Below are 22,935 nucleotides of genomic sequence, written 5' to 3' on the forward strand. Positions count from 1 at the left end.
AAAAAAAAAAAAAAAAAAAGATAACTGCGTTCAAACAAACAAACAAACTCTTCACCTTTATAATACTAGTATAGATTAAAGATAATTATATTTTTAACCAGAAATTGTACAAATTGTCAAAACCAGATCAAATTTAAATAGATCGCCACGGGAAGCACCAATTCAAACAAAAAAAATGATTTACGTAGTAAAAAGTTATGGTATAATATACCCATAACTTGGAAAGAAGAATTTAAACAGAAAACTATATTTTATTTTAGATTATTTTTAGTGAGTCCACCGAAATCTCTCTAAAGTACAACGGACAGAAATTAATTCATATATCGTTATTATTTATCCATTACATACCGAAAATATTTAAATAATCTAATTATTACCTGAGCTTGCCTCTGACATGACATGCCACAGCTAGACACCCGGCAGAAATTTTCAAAGACATCACTCAGCTAAAATCGAATATTGATCAATATTTAGATAAATAAAGTTATAAAACAATTACAAATCCCAAATAAATACCGTTTGAATAACGCTGCAATAGTAGCTGGACAGAATTTCTAAAATTCCGCTGTACATGGATGAAACCGGGCGGCATTTACTGTAAATAATTACGTTAATAAAAACAAAACCTTCTTATTTTTATTTACACTATGAACAAGAAATGGCTGCTTTTAGTGTCACGCTGAGGGCACAATGACCGACGACGCGCGACAAGCCAAGGACGCCCATATCCCTTTCCCTACCCTTTTTTGTCCTTTCTTTACTCCTCTCGCCAATCCTTTCTTAATCCCTTCCCAATTTAAAGTCAGCACTCCATTTGTAGAGGCGTGAAGTCTGCAATGGACCATATGGCTCTCCAAATTCATGGGCGGTGGTACCGCTTACCATTGCCGACTATGACATGAAGAAAAAAGTACGTGCGACCAAAATTATGTGGGTTCGAATCCGACTTTGTGATAAAAATATTTCTCTCCTTTAAAAATATCTCATTTATTTGCATTTCACCACCATAAAGCTAAAATTAAAGATACATGTTATTTTCTACTACGGTACTTAAGGCAGAAAAGGGTTGATGAAAATTTGTTTCTTACTTACATACCTTAAAAAATTTTCTATGAGAGCACAAGGACACGTATCGCAGGCGCAGAAGTTACGTCTATAAGACTGGCTGGTGTACGGCCCCTGGGTGCTGGTCCCCGGACCGTGCAGGCCGCTGAGGCCAGAGAAGCTACTGTATTCGCTCTGGCGACACCCCAGCCTACAACTCCCTGACCATATCTGACGAATAGCTGAAGCTGTGGCTGTGAACTCTCCGTTATGATTTATCTGAAACATATTATCCGTTAAGACTATGTCCATCTTTACCATTATATAATAGTTTTGCTACTACTTGCGGCAGATGTATCCTTCAAAGATATGATAAATCATTTTGGAATTTGAGTTATTAATCTGGTCACTAACGGCTAATCCCACTTTATTTTACATTGTTGATGTGTTCAATTACATTAAACCCCAATGCAACTTGAATGGCAACCTTGTATCCCTAAAAAGCTTAAGAAAACAGTAGTCACTGTCAAAATATGAGTCTTTATGCTGTAAAAAGTAGATAAATATAAGGAGATTTAGTACAAAATACTTTTAATTCATGTTAAGCAACGTGGATTACGATTTAAATATGAAACGTACGTATGCATATATTAAAAACAGGAGCAAAAGGAACAGCAATATGATGATCATTTGAAGGCTGCCTTTTCCACCTCCTGGAATATTGTTAATAAAATTAATTTTACAACTACAAGAACATACGATAAAAGTTTTATGGTAAGAAGAGTTCGCGATTTCAGGCAAATTTTTAAATCTCGGGCTTTCATTAATACTTATTAGTTAAATTATATAATGCAGCTCACATTTTTTCTTTATTTTTACTTTAATATTATGAAGTACATTTAAATATTTTATGAAAAATCTATTTGGAAAATTGAAAACGTTGAATTTGACATGAAATGATTGTCATGTCTTTCTATATAGGACACAAAGACATGGTTTTTTGAAACTAATATGAATATAAACGTACTATAATAAATACGTTATAATGTTGAAACCAACTTAATGTTCAATTTGTTTGTTAATACATAGTTTACGCAAAGAAATCATTTAATCCAGGCGATCCTAATCAGGATAATAAGATAAACTCATGATATTTTGTAATGTCACCAATCTTTGATATACATATACATATTTCAAATTGAATCTGTCAGTTTATAGTAAATGGAATCAAAACGAGTCGATTACAAATAAACATACAGCTATTCAAAACGGATAGAGTTGCATTACATTTTATATATTAATTTCAGAAACAGAAGGGCTGAGCAGTGGATGCGAAGCAACTGGAGTCAGGGAAGAAATTGCAAGAAATTACGCGGCGCTCCAGTCGCGTCTCACTAGAGAGTTCTCTGACCGACACCCGGGGAAGACTGTGGACACACGAGGTAATGATAAAGACATAGCCATATTTGTTGCTTAAGCAAAGTAAATGAAATTCAAGATTGAAGAATGAATGAATCGAATGAAATTCAAGAGACACTAGTGCTGATGGCAATACAAATCTTCATCAAAGCCAGCTAGCTATATCATATATGCTGTGTCAAATGGAATTCCTATAGAAAATAGCTTACTCTTTGTACACAATGACACGAGACAAAAGACAATCTTCTTTTTTAGGGTAACCGAAGTATTAATAAAAAATAACATTGGCATGAGACACATGAACCTTGATTTTTGGATTCGCCAAGTGTTTTGAGAATTGAAATAACAAAAATATTTTAAAGCTCACGCCTAATAATTTTTTATTTCAGGGGCTCGACCGGTAGCAACAGAGGATCAGCTTTCAGCAGATTTCCACAAAAAGCTAACAGAATGGCAACGTATGAAGGGCGCGAGACAACCCCCTCCTATCCCAGCAAGACAGGACCTTAGCGAGGACTTTCTAAAAAAATGGGGTAACTAATATATGTTTGTTTTGTGTTTGTCTGCTAATTTCTACGATGAAATTATATAAATACTCCGTAACAATTGCTTTTCTTTTTATATGTAATATATCTTCAATAGGGTTCATAATTTGCGTTCTTTACATGGTCCCACTAACTTCTATAACTTCAAACTTTGAACGTAACTCTATAAATATTTCAGATGCTTGGACTCGTATGAAAGAAACGAATTCAGTTCCTGCTTGGGAGGAAGAAGCCAAACCAGATGAAGTTTTGGTTCAAACGTCCACCGGGCTCTTTAAATTTCAAGGTATACATGTTACTGCCTATATAAATCTCTGAAGACATTGTTATCACGTCACACATATGAAAATATATATTTGATCGGGTTTTTTCAGGTATATCGCGTTCATTTACGCGAAAGCTCCACGAATGGGAGAAGTCAAGGGGCATCGCGCCCGAAGCGTCCACTTCAGCGTTACTACAAGCTGCGCGCGCGCGTGCCCCACCGCCGCCCGCGCTCACCCGCACGCAGAGCGACGGCAGTGTGGGCCCGGCGCTCGCGGGCGCCGGACGCGTACACGCGAGCAGCTTGAGTGTGAACGATGCGGATGATTTGGATTCCGATTATGAGAGAGACAATTTGGTTAGTATACTATTCCGTATAAAAACAATTTTAAATTTATATGCCTTCCGAAAAACCGTAGTTACTCCAAAGGTATTACAAAATATCAAGTAAACATTTCATTTCTTTTCCTTCGCCTTCAGTAGAAAACTCCCTTTTTCCCTACATTGTCAATCCATTTATGATTATCTACTTAACGAAAAAACGTACACAACTTTCGCAAAGTAGCATAGTATTATATTATCTGGGTCGAAGTTCTATTTTCAAATTCAATGTACAACACTACAAGAACTTGATCCGTCCGCAGCTCAGCAGCGAGAGCGGGCGCGGGGCCGTGCTGGTGGAGGTGGAAGCGGAGGAGGTGTGCACGGCGGCGCCGCTGGTGGCCGTGTCGCCGCGCGCGGCGCCGCACACGCCCGTCTACACGTACGGGCCGGCCGAGCCGCGCCTGCTCTGCGAGACCGCCGCGCTCACCACCGCGCTGCTGCAGGCTGACGGTGAGACCACTGATTTTTTTGAGGCTGGTGAATGTTCGAAATTAGAAGTGCCTTTTGATTAGCCGCACACAGGGTCATAGTAAAAACTAAATTTTAAAAACTTTTCTGATGCTACATGGGATAAAACCGGATTTGAAATCTCCACTGACTAATGTAATGATGAGTATTTAAAACTGGATGTCGACCGATATTCAGAATGAGAATTTCATTACTCCTGATTGAACAGCACTGCTGCAGGCAATGATAAGGATGGTGGGGCTTATAAACACGACGTTGATAGCTTTTCAGTATTACAACCACTGATAAGTGAATAAATATTGATTATTGGATCTGCCAATTGAACTACTGTTCGTTTGAGATATATTATTTTTTAATATAAACTCACAGTGGATAGTAGAGAGTAGGGAGACTTCAAAATATGTAAAATATGAACTAAGAAAACGTTAACGGTTAAAGGAAAAGGAAAACTCAATATTGATTAAATAACTTTGAAATATGAGAGGAATATGTAGATCCGCATCGATCGTATATAATCAAAACAATGTGAAATCAAATGATTAATATCTCTCTCACAATTTTTACAGTGATTTCAGATCCTCGACCAATCAAATCGAAGGAGCAATGTGGAACAAAAAGTAAAAGTAGCCGCGAACAGGTATTTTATTACTTTTATAAATATTTGATTATTTTTCTTATCACGAAAATCGTTATGATATAATTCACACGTCTTCCAGATAAAAATAACTGAAAAATCATCAAGACGAAGAATTTCTAGACAGACAAGTATCGAAGAAGACGCCAAATTTATTCGGCAGACAATAGAAGAAATAGAAAGAGGGTCTCGTTGTAAAGAAAGTGTTAGTTCTGAAACCGAAAAACATGATTATTATGAAAAAGAAGAAGCGATAAGTAAAAGCATAAGTGTGAAAAATCTCAAACAATTTGAGGCCAAAGATATTAAAATGAATAAAGATTGCAGTGATGATACTAGAGAAGATAAACGTAAAGAATTAGATAAGAGCAATGGTAAAAAGAAATCAAAGTCGAGAGCTCGCTTGGAAAGAGAACAATCGAAACCTTCCGAAAGTGATACGGAACCAGAAGTGGACACGGTGACGGTTGAAATACCACGGCGCAAGAAAAGACCACGTCGGCCTTCCGAAAGACCAAGAACTCCACCAACGTCACTTCATTCCGATTCAGAAGGTGAAGTAAGTATGTGTATTTTTAATATTTGATAAAACATTTCAATACACTTTAGCTTTAAAAAACGATACTGTACCTCTTTAATTGAGTAAACAAAAGTTGATTATCCACATGACTTTTTCCGAACCCGACATAAATCACTTCCACTCTATTATTTTCAGGTCTTTGTTCTGAAAATTAAAACCCAAGAAGTCCGTGAAAAATCACCAGAAGTAATAGTTAAGACCACACGAAAAATATTCTCCCCCGTCGTGCGCAGCGGCGAAACCATACCCAGAGCAGTTATACCCGTTGATGTAGAAGACTTACCAGAAGTACAAGCAACTGAAAAGCCTGTTAAAAAACCTGATCATGAATCAAAGATATCATTGCAGTCTAGAGGATCTGCAAAAGGTTCAGGTGATCTGCAAGACGATGAAAGGCCAAAAACAAGACCGCCTCTTCCGTCCTCACCCTCATCTCAAAGGAAACCTCCTTCGAAAGAGACTGCGCCGTCGATCAGGATCATGATACAGAGATATAACAAGAAGATTAATGAGGAAGGCAAGTACTTACAATAAACTAGAATTGTGTGTTTGTATTTTTTATCAAGTTATTATTTTTTTTTATTATTTTAGGGCCAGCTTCAGGTGGTAGTAGTGGTAACACCTCTCCAGCCTGGAGATCTCCGAAATCTGAACGAAGGCGACCACCAGATATGCCTGTAGGCGTTAATATAAGGTAATTTTTCTTCATCAATTACGCAGTTCAGTATTGGTATAACTTACCACAATTATTCAATATTATTTCTTACATTCTTTAGATGAACATTAAACGTTAGTAGTTGCAAAAATAGTACAAGTAGCTACTACCGTATTTTAATTTTTCAATATTCTTTTAGAAACAACCCATTCCTAGAGCGAGAAGTCCAAAAATCGGCAAGCGCATGCCAATTATCAAGACGAGATCAGACATCCGCAGACAAATGTCTCGCACCGACACCACCAGCCACAGAAGGAGTCCTTAAATCCCACAGCGCTAACACCCTACACCCTGAACAAGAAGCACCAGACCCCGTTACCACTAAAGACAGCCAAGAAAACATCAGAGAGACTTCACCCATTGTGGAAACAAGTGTCCCTAAATCTGAGGAACCAGTATTACGCCAATCAGAAACAGTGATTCCAGATTTTTCTAGAATTATTGAGAATCCTTTGTACTTTGCTCGGTCGATTTCAGCGTTTGAAGAGAGCTCGGTCACGACAAGGTTGTCAGAAAGAGCGGCAAAGATACGAGAAGCCAGAGAGAGATTCTTGTCCTCACCGCCGCCTATGAGGAGAGAAGGGACCAGCTCCGCAAGCGATTTGAGACCAGGTGACAGGTAATATAGAATAGATCAAGCATTAAATAATAATATGAATAAATAAGAATTAAAACATTAAAAAACTTGCATTTAATGCATCAAAAATTAAAAATTGTGTGGTTTGAAATACACCAGGTCAAGTCGCGTAAGTTGCGAGAGTGATGTCACTGAGGGCGAGGCGAGTGCGGAGGCAGCGCTCGGGCGCAGCGCCTCCACCGGCATGGTCAACGTCGATCGGGACTCCTGGCAGAGGGTCGCTGAAGGTGTGCGAGTTCTCATTATGTGTATCATGTTAAATCAAGTTTATATTTAAGCATATATCGTTTACAAAAAATGCGCTGGGACAAAGATGAATGTATCATGGAAAAGGCGATTTTAGGTGAAATGTTAGTTTCATATTTTTAATATATATGTAGAGTATTTTTAATAGAGCCTGCCATATTTTTTCAAAACTACAATATCTAACACACTTATATTGTGGACCTCGAGCACGCTTCGGCAAAAATGGGGCCAGCTCGCACCGGGGAAGTACCATACCCTCACAGAAAACCGGCGTGAAATAGCATACTGCTATGTTTCGTTCGGTGATATCCGGAGGCCATATCCTTCCTATCCTTTCCTTTATTATATCCCTCGTCAATCCTTTCTTAATCCCTTTCCAATTCGAAATCGGCAATCCTCATCAGTCATCGGTATCAGCAGTCTTGAAAATTTTCATATAGGTGGAAATTATTTCATATAATATTTCATATTTATTTATATTTTTATTTACAATAATAATTAAACCACAGCATCCCAACACTCGCGGCGCCGCTCCCGGTTCAGCCTGGCGCGGCTCGCGGCCAAGCTGCGCCGCAAGGAGGAGAGCGCGGTGTCGCGCCTCTGCCGACAGAGTCTGCTTGTTCAGTTGCGGAAACAATAAACATTTCATAGTTTTCAAGTATTTTATTTCATTAACACCTTGTTAAGACTTAGTAGAACACTTAAACAGTCGTTGTATACTTAAAGATTCATCTAGCTATATTATAAACGCGAAAGTTTGTAAAATTGTTGTATCTATGTACGTATTTTATGAGGATACGTTATGAGGCTGACAAAGACTTTTTACCGTAGCTTAAAATCTCATCGCCATGATAGATGGCGCTATTAGGTATTTTCAAAATAGCTTTTGCTATACCTATTGGATAGGTATGTGTACATATAACGTACATATTCTGGGTTTTACATTAACTATATGAAATGTATTCTGTAATAATAAATCGCTATCGATGTGCCAGGACTTCTGGTCATGTGTATTAATAATGCTTTGGGCTTAGTTAATCATTAATTATTGAAAACATAAGTGTAGAAGGTGGAGCCGAGCGTATTATCTCTCCTAACTCTAGTTCGGGAGGGTGTACAAATAAAACAGCAAGAATTATTTTCAATTGATTCGTTCAATCTTGACAATACCGTAGCAACATTTCATGCGACACATTCAATATGTCGGCGACAATAATCACCGTATCAAAATGGGTACTCGAAACAAATATTAATTTTATTATAAAAAACACTACAATTCAGTATTTTATTAGTAATTATACCCAAGAACACTTACAAACGACGTTAATTGGTAATTTGGTTGAGGTAGATTCAATAGTATATGAACTAAATTAGTTTTGTGGGAACACGAACATTTCAAGCTTACACTTTATACTTTTATATGATTTTTAAACTATTTATATATTCCAAACGCGGTATTTACTTCACGTAACTGTGAAATACAATGAAAACAGTTATATACAATTTCATATCTGTAACATCAGTATAAAACAAGTAAGACTTATTTTATTTTTATCTGTGTATATTTATCATCTTTTTTTTATTTTATAACGTTTCTAAACCTCATGTTCCCACAACACGGTTCGAAAAACTTAAAAACAATAAAAATGAATATAAACATTTTGACTCAACTTGCTTCTTTTATTATTAGATTATAACAAGTTATTATTGAATGATAACAGAATGCAGTATTAAATAACTCGTGTTGTTTAAATGTATACTGAAATACAAGAAAAACAGTTGAAAATAATTTAGTAGTGTAAAATTGATAATAAAATCAAAATGTTTAAATTCAATTACAATAATGATGGGACATACCCTAAGTTAATATTAATTATATTATATTTAACATTACAACAATAATTCAATCCCATATACGTTACAGTGGCATGCGAAAAATTCAATGAAAAATAAAACAAAACGATTATTAATAAACAACTTTAGTATTTGTTAACACACACAAAACTGCGAATATTTTCAACGATAAAAAAACAACCTCCCAATATTGTAATGAAGAATATAATAATGACTGGGGAAACCCTAAAAGTTTTTACAAGAAACATTTAAAAAAAAAATGAATCATTCGCATATCACTTGACGCCCTAACATTTGCGTACCAAAAACAAAACATAATACAGGCCAAAATGCATGAAAATAAAACTAAAATAAATACAATTAGCCCTGAATAAATCCGGTACAAATTGGACGCGTTATATAAGTACATACGTCGATCGAATGTGGACCTTATGATTAAGATGTTAAGATTGAAAAACTATAAGCAGAAAAGCGTAACAACATAATAAACTCGACGGTCAAAATAAATAATGCGTGAATAATATAATATATTACATAATATCTTCTCTCACATAGCAACACCATTTGGTACGAAAATAAAACTTAGAAATCTTAAAAAAACAGGATAGATATTTCAGTGTCATGAAACGTAGAAACTGATGATTTACCATCTCATTCTTTTGTTTCGATTGAGACGAAACATCATTACTATCTATGAGTGAGATAGCATGTTATTTATCTTTCCAACATTTCACGAACAATGCATAATCGTACCTAAAATCGCTACACGCCACTGCATGTACATACACATTTCGCACAAGTCCATCTGAATAATATAAAACACAACCGCTCATGCAAACTTGCGCAAAATGTTGTTCACGCATTGCTAACCAACCTGCAGTACCGTGTAGACATTCGGTGTTAGTGTGTACTGTAACATACTAGCGCTTAACTATATGTAGTGTTGCTATGTTTAGCATTAATACTTAATATTAAAATCTGTAAGGGACAACTATTGCAGCCAATCATGGAATGAGTAGTAAAGAAATTGCTATTGTAAATAAAATGGAATGGTTTACCCGCTTTTAATTACGTATTGTGTTCGCTAGATGGCGCTGATTATAAATCTTACACATTTAAAAAGTAGAATTAACGTTATACTACTATCGAATAAATTAAATTATTCCCAACGAAATAAATGAATTTAATGAATAAATAACGATGATATTCAAGTTACAGTAATATTTACATGTTTGTTTGTATTTTTATTATTGTTTTCCTTTTCAAATGCTGCGCCGCATTTGTCCACAGCGCCATCTATTGTTGAGTACAGTCTAAACGCAAGTGCCTTCACACTAACTAAATTATTGCAAAACGATAATAAAACTTCGAGGCACATACATCAGGCTTTAAAATCATTTCCAAGGACGGAAAAGCCGTGTTGTAAATTGAGAATAAAAAATCTGTACAATTTTTATGGAATAAACTTAATACATTATTATAGCTTTGATCCATTTTTCGGGAACTTATGTTAACGGTGCAATTGAATAGGAAAAATGGACCATCGGTACCGTCAGCAACGACACTACAAATACACGTCGTTGCCAACTTAAATACATTATACATCTACGATCTTGTACATTACTCAGGTATTATCTTATTGCAATGGGAAATAACAATTTGGTGTAGGGTCAGTAAATAAAATTATAGTGAAAGTATAAAAACCTGTTAAATAAATACAATTATCAAACACAACCTCGAGTGAACTTGTGGTTTATAATATACAAGTAAAATATAATAAAAAATGTTACACTAATTACTATGGTACATGCTACGTTATGCGGTTTGAACATACGTATTTGTTTTTACAGTATTATTATGAAATTTAACGGATTACTGGTTAGTCTCTTGAAACTACTCTCGCATTGAAATCCAATTTATTCTTTATTGCTATCTATGGAATTAAATCTTTAACAGAATCAACAACTTTCGTATCGTAAATAACTTAGTAGTTTTGTTCAACAGTGACTATTTCTATTATGCTGACTGTACCGGAAAATCTTTTTTGTGAAAGAGAGAACTGCCTTGCATCCTACTCTCACAATGATTGAAGCTGTAATAGCAAGTTAAATTAGAAACAAAAGATTAACCAATAATATTTTGTTTATGAGATTCTATTAATTGTAACACTTACAAAATACTATTTCCTACCGGCAAAACCTAATATCAAATTATGGAGCATTAATGTCAGAAAAACCTTGTGTTTTATGTAAAAATATTTCCATAATAATACGTAATTAACGTGCTTTCTATACATAATTTGGCAGCAGCCATAAGTCCAATCCAAATCATAGACAACAGCAAAACTTTCCCGCGCTTTTTATAAAAATCCAACTCATCAACGTGCCTAGATGTCTAGTCTTAGACCCTGTGATAAAACCTAGCGTCATAGTTATAATTCTAGATTTTTTAAGAGCTAACACTACACCTAAGTTAACTTAGTGTAATTGAAAATTCAGGTACATAGTCGGCGATTTTTTTTTTCATTAAATTTAAACTGAGTTAATCCAATATTTACAAGAAGTGTTTGTGATTTAAACAGTCAAAAACACATTTTTATTCAGTTGAAAACTATTTAACACGCGAAATTCATGTAAAATCTAAACCATCACGTAAAAATGTTATTTGTCTTTATTGAAAACCTTTCACTTAAAATGATATATAAAAACAGACTAAATCAAATATTTTTCAAAGATACAGAATATCATTAAAACAACAAAATAAAATTTGCTTACTATTCAATTTAATTATTCAGTAGTTTTTACTGCAGTTATATACAGATAAAATAATTGACCGAGTACTTCTTAAGTTCCCTAAAATTTCTTGAAAGCAAGTGTTTATTTATATACGAAATTAAATATATATTTATTATGATTGAAATCAAAAATCTTTTTATTAGTAATTGAACTTAAAAGACATCCAATAACGCTTCGTTATTTCTAAACATTCATTGAAAAAAAATCTAAAGAGGCAGTAATTATATGTATATAGACAATACAAACAACTGTAATAACAGTAAATTATTTGACATTACACATAATATTATAAAACATAACATTTCATGAACTATATAGCTTAATGTGTGACACTATAAGTTAATGATCAAAATATAGCATTATATTATCTTAGATAGTTCTTTGCAATTTTTGACTGTTCAAATCACATAGTACTTTACAATTTAACGAAGGTGCTTGTACCGAGAAACTGACAATTCCAGTGTTGAAACGTTGGACAAAATCTTAAAACCTATGAAATAAATAAACAAATGCTACCTAACCGGGTGCCGTTGGGGCCAACTTAAACAACTTTAAACCTTATAATCAAGACAATGAGGTAGATTGTAATTGTGATATGGGTAAACAACGAACTGTAGGGGGTATCTTTAAACTAGATCGAGAAGGATGGATTTCTTGCTATTTGCCGGGGTATTCGGATACGGGGTTGAGTCTTCTAGATCGGCAATTTTTAACGTTAACAAAAAAAAGGTTGCTAGTACATGATTTTATGGGAATATGACTAAAAAAACAGAACTTTAGGAATCTTAATGTTAAATTGCAAAATACGCGTTCCCAGAATATCTCTATAGTGCTTAACCTCGAACTTAGCTTAGAAGAGATTGCGAGTTACGATTAGTTTGAGCAATGGGCAAGCCTGCGCACGCATAGCCATCAATCCACCCCCCTCCAAACATCAACATCAACGAACATTAAACTATTTCACTCTTAATATCGGTAGTTCGTTGTCAATTTATATAACTTTTTATTCGCTATCTAATTCGATTTGTGTAACGGGTGTGCGCTTCGTATAATATAATATATATTGGAATGTAGGGCGCGGTAACTGTAGCTTCTAGGGCTTCTATCTAGAGGGAGAAATAAATACACATTATGTACACGACAGTACGGCGTCTGATACTTATTTTGGTCTATATTTTGTACGCTCATGTTACAGTTTGCACTAACGTCATCATGTCAATGGAGGCACTTACATTAATCGCGAGGTTCGCGCGCTACCGTCCCGCGCGACCCCACGTGACCCCGCGAGACCCCGCACGACCACGCGCGACCCCGCGAGGCCCCGCGTGACCCCGCGCCACTCCGCGCGGACGGCGGACGCGCCGCTTCGAAACTAAATTACCCGTACTATTGTTTAAAAATCAGCCTTCGTCGAAAATAAATTCTAGCATAGGAACGAAACGCGTCCGGCCATCCCCGCGGGGCGTCCGATGGACTTCCGTACGAAATCTCTTCTACCAGTGCTTATATATAAGGGCCGCGAGGCCCGGAGGGGGTCACCTACCCCTATGTAGTTCTGTGCGGCGGGAGGGGAGCGATTTTCAACCGTTCGGTTGGAGCGTCGGGCGGATTTTACTGTTGTCTAGTTGGAACTCCGCGCCGCGGGTCAGCTCCGAGTTCATGTTGTCGTCCGGCAGTTTGTTGAACGAGTCGTCGCCGAGCTCGCGCGACGAGCGGGACACGTGCAGCTCCGCGCCGCGTGACGCGTCGAGGTGCGGGCCGCGTGACACGTCGATGTGCGGGCCGCGTGACACGTCCAGGTGCGGGCCGCGCGACGTGTCGAGCAGGCGCAGCGCGGGCGCCGCGTCGCCCAGCGTGGTCTCCGCGGTCGTGTCGGGCTCGTAGCGTGACACGTCGAACGCGTCGAACGCGTCCGCGCGCCGGCCCTTTCTCATTTTGCCGTTGGGCGTTTTGGACTGTAACATGTGAGTTTGATGAACAAGTAAAGAGAGGGGATCCGAATTTTTTATCGGCATTTAAACAGCAGAAATATGTATAACTTTTCAACAGCATTCTAGATTGCTACAAATTTGCATTGATGTGAAAAATATAGTGAGCAAAAGTACTGCTTGTTCTCCACTAGGAATCGATAACAATTTGTACTCCAGAAACACTGAGTAGAGTAAACCATTAATATTTGAATTTGTAAACACAAGCCAACAAGACATAATCAAGCTAGTATAGCCAGTAGTTCTTGAGTTTAGTACGTTCGAACAAACAAACAAACTCCGCTTTGTATTATTACAACAACAGGTAGTATAGAAATTATAACAGGTCCTCTATACATTTCAACGTCTCTTAAAACCATAAAATACATGTTTCTTTCTGTTTATTCAAAGAAACTCTTCAACTTCATAATATTATTATAAACTAGCTGCGCCCCGCGGTTTCACCCGCGTAAGTCCGTATCCCGTAGGAATATCGGGATAAAAAATAGATGTTGGCCGATTCTCAGACCTACCCAATATGCTTACCAAATTTCAGAGGAATCGGTCAAGCCGTTTCGGAGGAGTATGGCAACGAAAACTGTGACACGAGAATTTTATATATATAAGATGTATAAAAAAATAAAACAAATAGCGTGCAACTCACGTGCGCGTGCACGTGCCCGTTGAGCAGCGGCTCGGTGCCGTTGGCGCGCGGCGCCACGCCCTGCGGATGTCATAACATCTTCCAATATTTTCAGTCTCATCGATTGTTCGTTTGTCATACAATTATTTAACTTATAAGTACATTAATTCGCAAAATTTAGAACTATTTACAAAACAAAAATATTTTATACGATAAACTAGACTAGATATCAAATTAGCAGAACTGGAACTAATTTAGGGGGAATGCATCAGCTTTGCATTGTAAAAAAAAATAATCAAAATCTGTTTTTATCGTCGAAAGTTCTGAAGCACCACAAAAAAAACCGAATTGATAGCCTTCCCTTTTTTTAAGTCGGTTCATCAAATTTATTTAAAAGAATTAATACAAAAAAATTAACAAAAGTGCATTTTCTTACCCTCATTTCAGATCCCTCCTCCTCCGCATTACCCGGTGACGTGGTCGGTCGTCGCGCCCTGAGGAAATAAGGAAAATACCGCTATTATACATATTTGTAACTTGGTGTGTGAAGCCCCGTGTCCCTTAGTGGGGCAGATAAGGCAGATGATATCTGTTTCACTAATTGATTTTCTTTTTGGACAAATAGGTAGTATTTTTGTGCGTCTTCCCCGTGAATCGAACCCAGGACCCCTCGGTTCTACGCTCACACGTTAACCACTATACCAAGCGGATGAATAACCGTCCAATTAAGAGGACCACATAACCTCAAAAGTACATCTGAACATTACTTTTAACTCTTTCTCTTTTTGCTTGAGTAACAAAAACTAAATGAACGAAACACTCACCGCACAGGCGTACGATTCCTCAGCTTCCGTTTCCTCCAGACACACACAAAGATGGCGGCCAGCACGCACATCACACAAAAGCAGACTCCCAACCCGATGCCTGAATACATTGACGCTATGTAAATATAGATCCAATGTCAGATAATAATTTGTTTAATACCGCTTACCGGTATACTACATAAAAAATCTATTCGATGTATAATAGCATATTTATAAAATTCAATGAGTAGTTGTAATAAGATGCCATGTATTTTTCTCAATCATTTTTAATGAGCTTACATATTAATATATTTAAATGATTTTTTAAGGACACATACATAAAAAAGGGTCTTAAGGAGATGTGTGTGTGTGTTAGTGTGTGTGTTTGAAAACATTTTCAATTTGTTCCGAATTTGTCTCACTTAATCGAGTTTATAAAAAATATATCGTCAAGAATTTATTGTATGTGGGAGTCGAGCACGCTACGGCACGAATTGAACCAGCTCGCACCGGGGAACGTACGACACCCTCACCTAAAACCGGCGTGAAATAGTGGCATGCCACTGTGTTTCGTTCGGTGAGTGGGGGAGACGGATGACCGTTTCCTTTTCCTCACCCGTCACTGTCCATTCCTGCTTTCCAATCGTCAATCCTTCCCTTTTCCCTTACCTCTTACAAGCAGGCAGCGCATCCGCAGAGGCACTACTTCTGCAAACGTTCATGGGCGGAGGTAATCGCTTACCATCAGGCGAACCACCAGCTCAGTTACCCGATATGACACAAAAAAAGAGTAATTAAAAATACTAACCTAGATGGAAGCCGAAGTTATTGTTTGGGTTCGGAGGTATGTTCAGCACCTGTTTCCGCTTGTTCACACCCGGCAGAGACACCATCACGTACACTGCTGACTTTGTATCTAGGTCCGTTAACTATGAAAAAAATAATAATTTTGTATTCTTTTTGTATGTGTTTAGGCATTGTTTCTATTTTGGAGAATCTATAACATTATTAATTCGCAAAGATTTATGCAAGAAATTGGATATTAATGTTTAACTCTCATAAATTTCAGATTACATTATTGGGGAGTCCAAATAATTCCGCTAAGATTTGATAAATAGTGCAGATTAAAAGTTAAATGAAAAAAAATCTAATATAATAAAAAAAAATCATGTGTGATTCACAAGTGAGTTTATAGCAATTTAACTATTTTATTTCATCCTAGCCACAGAAAATTCACACACACCTCAACACTAGAGTCCGTAACGTTAATAGCCCTCCAGGTCTCCAGCGGTTGTGTGATGTTCTGCGCAAACCGCACCTCTCTGGGGCCAGCACTGTTCCAGAACACGCGCACGCCCGCGCTCGTGTACTCGTACTGCAGGTCCTTCGAATCTGAAATAAATAGCACAGCAGTTATTGGTCTGTTCTGTTGGGAGTTAGAAAAATGTTTGTGGTGCTTAATCGGATGCATATTTTTTGGTAAGTTGGATAAACATTTCAAGTTAATTAATAATGATTATAATCAAAACTCAATATTAAAAAACATCCTACGAATCCTGCTAATATCCTACTAATATCATAAATGCGAAAGTTTTTTCATGCAAAATCTACTAAACTGATTGCAATGAAATTTGGTACGTAGATAGCTGAACAACTGGAATAACATATAGGCAACTATTTATCCCGATATTCCTACGGGATACGGACTTACGCGGGTGAAACCGCAGGGAGCAGCTAGTTTCTGAATAAAAAAGTATAATAGAATAGTGGTAGAAGTAATCAGTAGTAATTGCAATAAGTAATTGCAGTTTTAGTAAAAATTCGTACAATATGATTATTAGAAATATGTATATGTGAAGTCCCACGTCTGTCCGGTGTGGGGCAGATGATATGCCTACATCTGTTTCACCGATCGATGTTCTTTATGGACAAGTAGGTGATCAGCCTTCTGTGTCCTGCCAGACGGAGACATATTATTTGTGTGTCCCCATCGGTAATTGTACCCAGGGCCCCTCGGTTCTACGCTCACGCCTTCACCACAAAAAATTGTATAGAAGTTCACAAAATATGGTTACCCAATTCGACTCCCTGCGCGGGTATGGTGAGCACGGGGCTGTGCGCGTACGGCGAGTAGCCCGTCACTATCACGTACGTCGGTTCCGTTGGATCTATGCCGTTGATCTATAAACAAATACATATGTATTCATTATAAAAGTTATTTACATTTTTTTAATAATTATTCACTGACTGTTCTTTCCGAAAATTCATTTGTGAGAATACACATGGACCAATAATGGTGATGCTTTAGTTTTCGAGTATCACATTATGATATTTTACCAGGGCGCTGTTGCCGGCGGTGTGCAGCGCGGGCGGGCTGCGCACGCGCAGCGGCACACTTACCAGGGCGCTGTTGCCGGCGGTGTGCAGCGCGGCCCACAGCTCGACGGGCAGGCGCAGGCGCGCGCTGTGCCGCACGGTGTAGTTGCCGCGCGGCCCGCCCCAGCGCACGCGCACGGCGCTCGCGTTCACTATCTCGTACCGCAGCTCTTCGAAACGCGACGGGCCTGCGATGGGAACGATGGAAAAAATATTAAAAGGTTTACAAAAAAAATCGTGCCAATTACCCTAAAAATAAATAAAATATGGAAACACTATCCACGACTGCACTCATGCGTTGCATGTCTATTATGTTTTTAAGCCCCTTTAAATTACTATTGTTTTAATATCTTCAATGTACAGACTCAATTTTTTTACTGTTTTTATTATATGTATAGACTGATGGGACCCTCACCCGCGGGCGCGGTGCGCAGGCGGTAGGGCGCGGAGGCGGCGGCGGCGGCGCGCACGCGCACGCGCACCTCGTACTCGCTGTCCGGCTGCAGGCCCTCCACCGTGGCGCTCGGCTTGTGGCTGCAACGCAATGGGGTGCGGTTACATCCCGTAGTTACAGTGGGCTGTATTAGGTCGCGCTAGTTGTTCATATTTTTCTGTTTCGTAGCGGGCAACTGGGCTGGTGGTTCGCCTGATGATAAGCGATCACCACCCCCCATGATTATTCGCAGAGATAGTGCCTGTGCGAATGCGCTGTCCGCTTTTAGGGAGTAAGGGACAAGGAAAGGATTGACGACTCTGGCTGTCCCACTCACCGTACGAAACATAGTGGAATGCTACTATTTCACGTCGGTTTTCTGTAGAGGTGTGTTAATTCTGAATAATAATATTATATATATTTATTTTGTATCACTTCACTCTGTGTTCAATGAAATATAAATAAATACTTTACTATATATAATGTCTATCTTAGCTTTACCAGATTCAAACTGGATTAAAAAAGTACGTATAAATTTTAACAACGAGCCATCTTGATTTACGAAAACGAGGGCAAAATGTTAGCGGGTACCTCTCCTGGCACTCGTCGTCCCCGCCGCTGCGGCGCACGCACACGAGGAAGGCGGCGGGCGCGGCGTCGCAGCGCCACTGCAGCGTGAACCCGTGCTCCGACACGTCGCGCGCTTCCAGCTCGTACGGGATCGCTGTTGCCTCCCTGTATTGGGATTTAGAAATGTATAAGCATACATTTTATTCTAATTCTAGTTTACATCAGCCGCTTTGTCCGCGTGGAAAAAAATACGCATAATTTGCGTTTCCAAGGAATTTCCGAGATAAAAACCTCCTTTCACAGGCGTCAAGCTATTATGGTAACAAATTCTATCCAAATCTCGGTTCAAAGGTTTACACGTAAAGACTCTCCGTCTTTACGACAGATTTACTTTCGTATGTATAATATAAGTAAGTATTAAATTACTCCAAACTAAACCGCCCAAACATTTGTCCAACATGGACCATTGGCGACCAGACCCTCACCAGTCGTCCAGCTCCTGGCCGGCGGTGTCCGTGCTGGTCCACTCCACCAGCGAGAGGTTCTGCGGGAGCCACTCCAGAGTTCGCGAGCCCAGGACGCGAACGTATTGGCGGGTGGAGGGTTCTGGAAGAGTATGATACACTATAGAAGTAATATATTTTGAAATAATAAGAGTTCGGAAGATTATTGAATCAAATATATATATTTTTATATTCCGAAGTAGCTCTATGTTGCATGCTTGTATAGGTTATCAATATAAATAAATCTTGGAAATCACATTAACACTAAACAATTCTTACAGGATGGAGTAAAGGACTTATGTTGGTACTTATACAAATTTAAACACATTTTTCAAATTCACTACTTCATTACTTACAACTGGGTAGTGAAACCAGTTAAAAACAAGTATTTTAGCCATTTAAGCAGAGATAACATTTCGCGCTCCGACTAAAGTTTAATTAAATCATCAATAATATAAACTTAAAAACATTCAGTACTTCAGATGCAAAATTATTAATAACATTAGATTCCCAACTACCCACCTTGAATAGTATAATTGTACACCTCTCCGTCCAGCGTGACGTTGGTCACGTGACCACTGGGTGACGTGTCATTGGCGAGCTGCAGGATCCACTGCAGAACGCCGGGCGTGCTAAACGCGAACTGCCTCCAAGATACTAGTATACCATCATCTTGTTTCAGTAGCTTGATTGGCACTGGAGAAATAAATATACGTTTTTATTGGCATTGCATAAGAATTAATTAAAATCAAAGCTAGCATTCATAAACAAAATAATGATATGATTATTTTTTAACAAAAAAGCTAAAACGTCTGTAGCATATCAGAATTAGACCAAATTTAAATGGGACCACATGGTAGGCACTATCTTTCAAATAACAAAAAAAAGAATCATATAAATAAAGTAAAAAAAGACAGTCAAATTGGTAAACTAGTTTTTCTGAAGTCACAGGACAGTTATTTGAAACCATTATTATGTATACATATTACCTATTCATTTCAATATAATATAGTGACATGATTGGAAACGAGCAACTACAGATATTCGTGCGGGTGTTCTGTGGACACTGTGTTATGTCAAAAGTGCGTCTTTAAGTAGTCAAATTGAATAAATAAATGTTTGAGTTTGAGTTTGAGAAGGAAGTCGTTTCGCTCACCCCCCTGGCCCATGCACACGACGCCCTCGGACATGTCGCTGGCCACGTTCTTTTTGGTCGGCAGCGGAATGTACGCGCGCACCTGGAACTGGTACGGCGTGAGCGGCTCCGGCACCCGCACCGTCTCCTGCGTGTCGGTGTGCGGCTGCGCCGTGCGCACCGTGCCCGGCTTGTCTGCAATGGCCGTAACGTGAGGCAAGGTTGCTTAGAATTAAGTGTATATGGTAGTAACAGATGGAGTTTGAGATTTAATTAAAGGCACACTAATTTAACTAAAGTAAGGAAAGAAGCTGGTGCCTGTCCACACAGCAAATCGAAAATTTTGTAATTTGATAAGAAATAAATTAATTTTATTATTATTGTTAGTTTCCCGCGAATCCTGCGGACAGTAGGCTCGAGGCTCACCTCTCGGCGCGAAGTCCACAGTGTAGGCGATGACCTGCGCGGCGGCGGGGCGCCAGCGGAGCGCCACGGCGGCGGCCCCGGCGGGCGCGCACCGCACGCTCTGCGGCGCCGCCGCCCCGGGGCCGGTCACGTTCAGCTCGCCCCACTGGGACGCCACGGACACGCCGTTCCACGCGAAACATTGGTACACGCCTGTGACAAAGGCATGTTTATGTCAACGTTTGTGATATCTATATCTATACTAATATTATACATTTTTCCCCGATTCTAGAATATTCTTCATTGGTGCTGAGTTACTATTGGTCTTAGCGTGTAGATATATAGCATATAGCCTTCATCAATAAATGATTTGTTGAAGATTTCTTGAAATCGGACCAGTAGTTCCTGAGATTAGCGCGTTCAAACAAACAAACCCTTCAGCTTTACAACTTTAATATTCACGGTATCCTCATGATGTTTTCCTTCACTGTTCTAAGCAGTGGTGATGTTATCTACATGTGCAGTTAAATTGAAAAATCATTTTTTTCCTGCACGCTTGCTCGGTCACGAACCCCGACTTATCTATTTTCAAGTCCGAGGTTCTCACCACTGAGCCACCGCTGCTTTTTTAATCTCAAGCAAAAATCAATAATTCATACCTGCATCGTCGGAAGTAACACCACTGATAACTAACTCGATGCGCGTGCGGTCGGCTGATGTTCGCAAATTTATCTGAAAACAAATATTTCATTCGTCATAATGATACAGTTTGCTAGATTTAAGATTAGAAGATCAAACATTGAAGTCTAGAACTGGCATTAAATAGGGCTTTTAGTAAGATTCGATATATATTTAATTACATAAAAGCACTTCAGTCCCACGTATGTATATAGGTATATTTTTTTATTCATAAGTTATTCATTATACACTATGTAATATTTTGCAATTGGAAAAAACCTATAATTGGTGAGCACATAAGATTGAAAACTTGTATTTTCTATTATCTAATAATATATGCATTCATCTGTTGGTGTGGCTAAATAAATAAACTGCCATCTCACCCTTCCAGCCACCTGCAGCAGCTCAGCGTCCTTGTACCACGTGATCTTCGGTTCCGGCGTGCCTCTCGCCGTGCAGTTGAAACGCACGGTGCTGGCCCGCATCGCCTCTTTGGACACGGGCGGCAGCGCTATCGTCACCGGCTCCGTGTATGACACGTTGAATGTCTGGAACGGTATACGCGACTTGATAAAAATATGAGACTACTAGCTGCGCCCCGCGGTTTCACCCGCGAAAGTCCGTATCCCGTAGGAATATCGGGATAAAAAGTTGCCTATATGTTATTCCAGTTGTCCAACTGTCTACGTACCAAATTTCATGGCAATCGGTTCAGCAGTTTTTGCGTGAAAGAGCAACAAACATACACACATCCTCAGGAACTTTCGCATTTATAATATTAGTAGGATATAGTAGGATTTGTTGAAACTACTATATTTTACAGTGCCCATAACCATAATTAACGATGACAACTAGAAAGCGACTTTGTTTCATACTATATAGTGAAGATTTTATTGCTGGCAAACTTTTGTTGAAACTGTTTAATTTTTCAAAATATTTACTGCTTTTCTTTGCATCACTGGATAGTATAAAGCCATGTCGCTTCCCGCGTCTGTATGTATGTATGCTTAAATCTTTCAAACTATACAACGGATTTTTAGTAGATAGTGTTTCAAGAGGAAGGTTTATATGTATAGATATATATTATACTATTCCGAATGCAACGCATGCGAAGCCGCGGGTAATAGATAGTTAGTGTGGTTTGTTTGTGGCTTTCTTTTATATATCTAATTCAAACCTTTAAATTGTTGTTACAAAATACTTTAGCGTTTCCGTAATTAAATTAGAAGGAAAACTGTAACCAATATTTGCCCCATACATTTGGGACTACTTCACGACTTCTATTTTGAAAGTGAAGTTGACAAAGAATATTTTGTTATATCAAATTCGGATCGCAAATTATCCTCTTAGGGGGAAACTACGCCGCGACGTAATTGATATCTGTTTCATAAAATTAATTTCATTTCTTTATGAAACAATTAGGTGACGGGGATCCATTAATGTTACTAAATGGCTTATAAATTAATTAAACGACCAAAATTTATTATTTTAATGCCTCATTTAAGTTCATAATTTGTGAAAATATCTAATGATATAACATAAGAATGCGAATTCATCGTATCGAAATTGTATGTTATTGTAATCTAAATATTCATCTTGTTAACAAATAAATTGAAAAATGAATGTTCTTCATTTAAATTAATGTCTGTCAGCGCTTGAGACTATGGGGTTATCTTTACAAAAGATTTTTAATTTATAGTGTAGCAAACAGCATCCTTCGATGAACTAATGTTATAAACTTTTCCATAGATATAATCAGTACTTTATATACTTAGTCTGGCCATAAATACTGTTACACTTAATTATAAAAAAATATTACATTTGAATTTCGAATCTG

General features: G+C 38.2%; 2 protein-coding genes across 5 annotated transcripts in view; one reads left to right on the forward strand and one right to left on the reverse strand.

Annotated features, from left to right (window-relative positions):
• The window catches only part of LOC119839492, a 29,025-nt gene extending 21,436 nt beyond the window's left edge, over positions 1 to 7,589 (forward strand). Inside the window, exons 6-17 of the mRNA XM_038365783.1 lie at positions 2,352 to 2,486; positions 2,853 to 2,996; positions 3,187 to 3,294; positions 3,383 to 3,630; positions 3,917 to 4,106; positions 4,691 to 4,761; positions 4,841 to 5,317; positions 5,474 to 5,855; positions 5,930 to 6,032; positions 6,193 to 6,672; positions 6,790 to 6,917; positions 7,446 to 7,589. Coding sequence (XP_038221711.1) covers positions 2,352 to 2,486; positions 2,853 to 2,996; positions 3,187 to 3,294; positions 3,383 to 3,630; positions 3,917 to 4,106; positions 4,691 to 4,761; positions 4,841 to 5,317; positions 5,474 to 5,855; positions 5,930 to 6,032; positions 6,193 to 6,672; positions 6,790 to 6,917; positions 7,446 to 7,576 — 2,597 coding nt within the window. The 3' untranslated portion in view covers positions 7,577 to 7,589. The remainder of the gene's footprint in view (positions 1 to 2,351; positions 2,487 to 2,852; positions 2,997 to 3,186; positions 3,295 to 3,382; positions 3,631 to 3,916; positions 4,107 to 4,690; positions 4,762 to 4,840; positions 5,318 to 5,473; positions 5,856 to 5,929; positions 6,033 to 6,192; positions 6,673 to 6,789; positions 6,918 to 7,445) is intronic.
• Positions 7,590 to 8,071: 482 nt separating this feature from the next.
• The window catches only part of LOC119836083 (protogenin A-like), an 81,250-nt gene continuing 66,386 nt past the window's right edge, over positions 8,072 to 22,935 (reverse strand). The window contains exons 8-23 of one of the 4 annotated variants that reach the window (XM_038361324.1): positions 21,482 to 21,646; positions 21,080 to 21,152; positions 20,442 to 20,633; positions 20,037 to 20,210; positions 19,403 to 19,576; positions 18,863 to 18,983; positions 18,399 to 18,542; positions 17,790 to 17,908; positions 17,399 to 17,562; positions 17,074 to 17,179; positions 16,242 to 16,390; positions 15,807 to 15,927; positions 15,020 to 15,134; positions 14,632 to 14,689; positions 14,217 to 14,276; positions 8,072 to 13,540 (exon numbers count right to left, since the gene is read on the reverse strand). In XM_038361324.1, the coding sequence (XP_038217252.1) occupies positions 13,166 to 13,540; positions 14,217 to 14,276; positions 14,632 to 14,689; positions 15,020 to 15,134; positions 15,807 to 15,927; positions 16,242 to 16,390; positions 17,074 to 17,179; positions 17,399 to 17,562; positions 17,790 to 17,908; positions 18,399 to 18,542; positions 18,863 to 18,983; positions 19,403 to 19,576; positions 20,037 to 20,210; positions 20,442 to 20,633; positions 21,080 to 21,152; positions 21,482 to 21,646 (2,310 nt within the window). In that variant the 3' untranslated portion in view covers positions 8,072 to 13,165. Of the gene's footprint in view, positions 13,541 to 14,216; positions 14,295 to 14,631; positions 14,690 to 15,019; positions 15,135 to 15,806; positions 15,928 to 16,241; positions 16,391 to 17,073; positions 17,180 to 17,398; positions 17,563 to 17,783; positions 17,909 to 18,398; positions 18,543 to 18,862; positions 18,984 to 19,402; positions 19,577 to 20,036; positions 20,211 to 20,441; positions 20,634 to 21,079; positions 21,153 to 21,481; positions 21,647 to 22,935 lie in introns of all 4 variants that reach the window. The other 3 variants (XM_038361333.1, XM_038361315.1, XR_005288080.1) reach the window with 3 other exon arrangements.

The sequence above is a fragment of the Zerene cesonia genome, chromosome 3, assembly GCF_012273895.1.
Source record: "Zerene cesonia ecotype Mississippi chromosome 3, Zerene_cesonia_1.1, whole genome shotgun sequence".
Classification (NCBI taxonomy): domain Eukaryota; kingdom Metazoa; phylum Arthropoda; class Insecta; order Lepidoptera; family Pieridae; genus Zerene; species Zerene cesonia.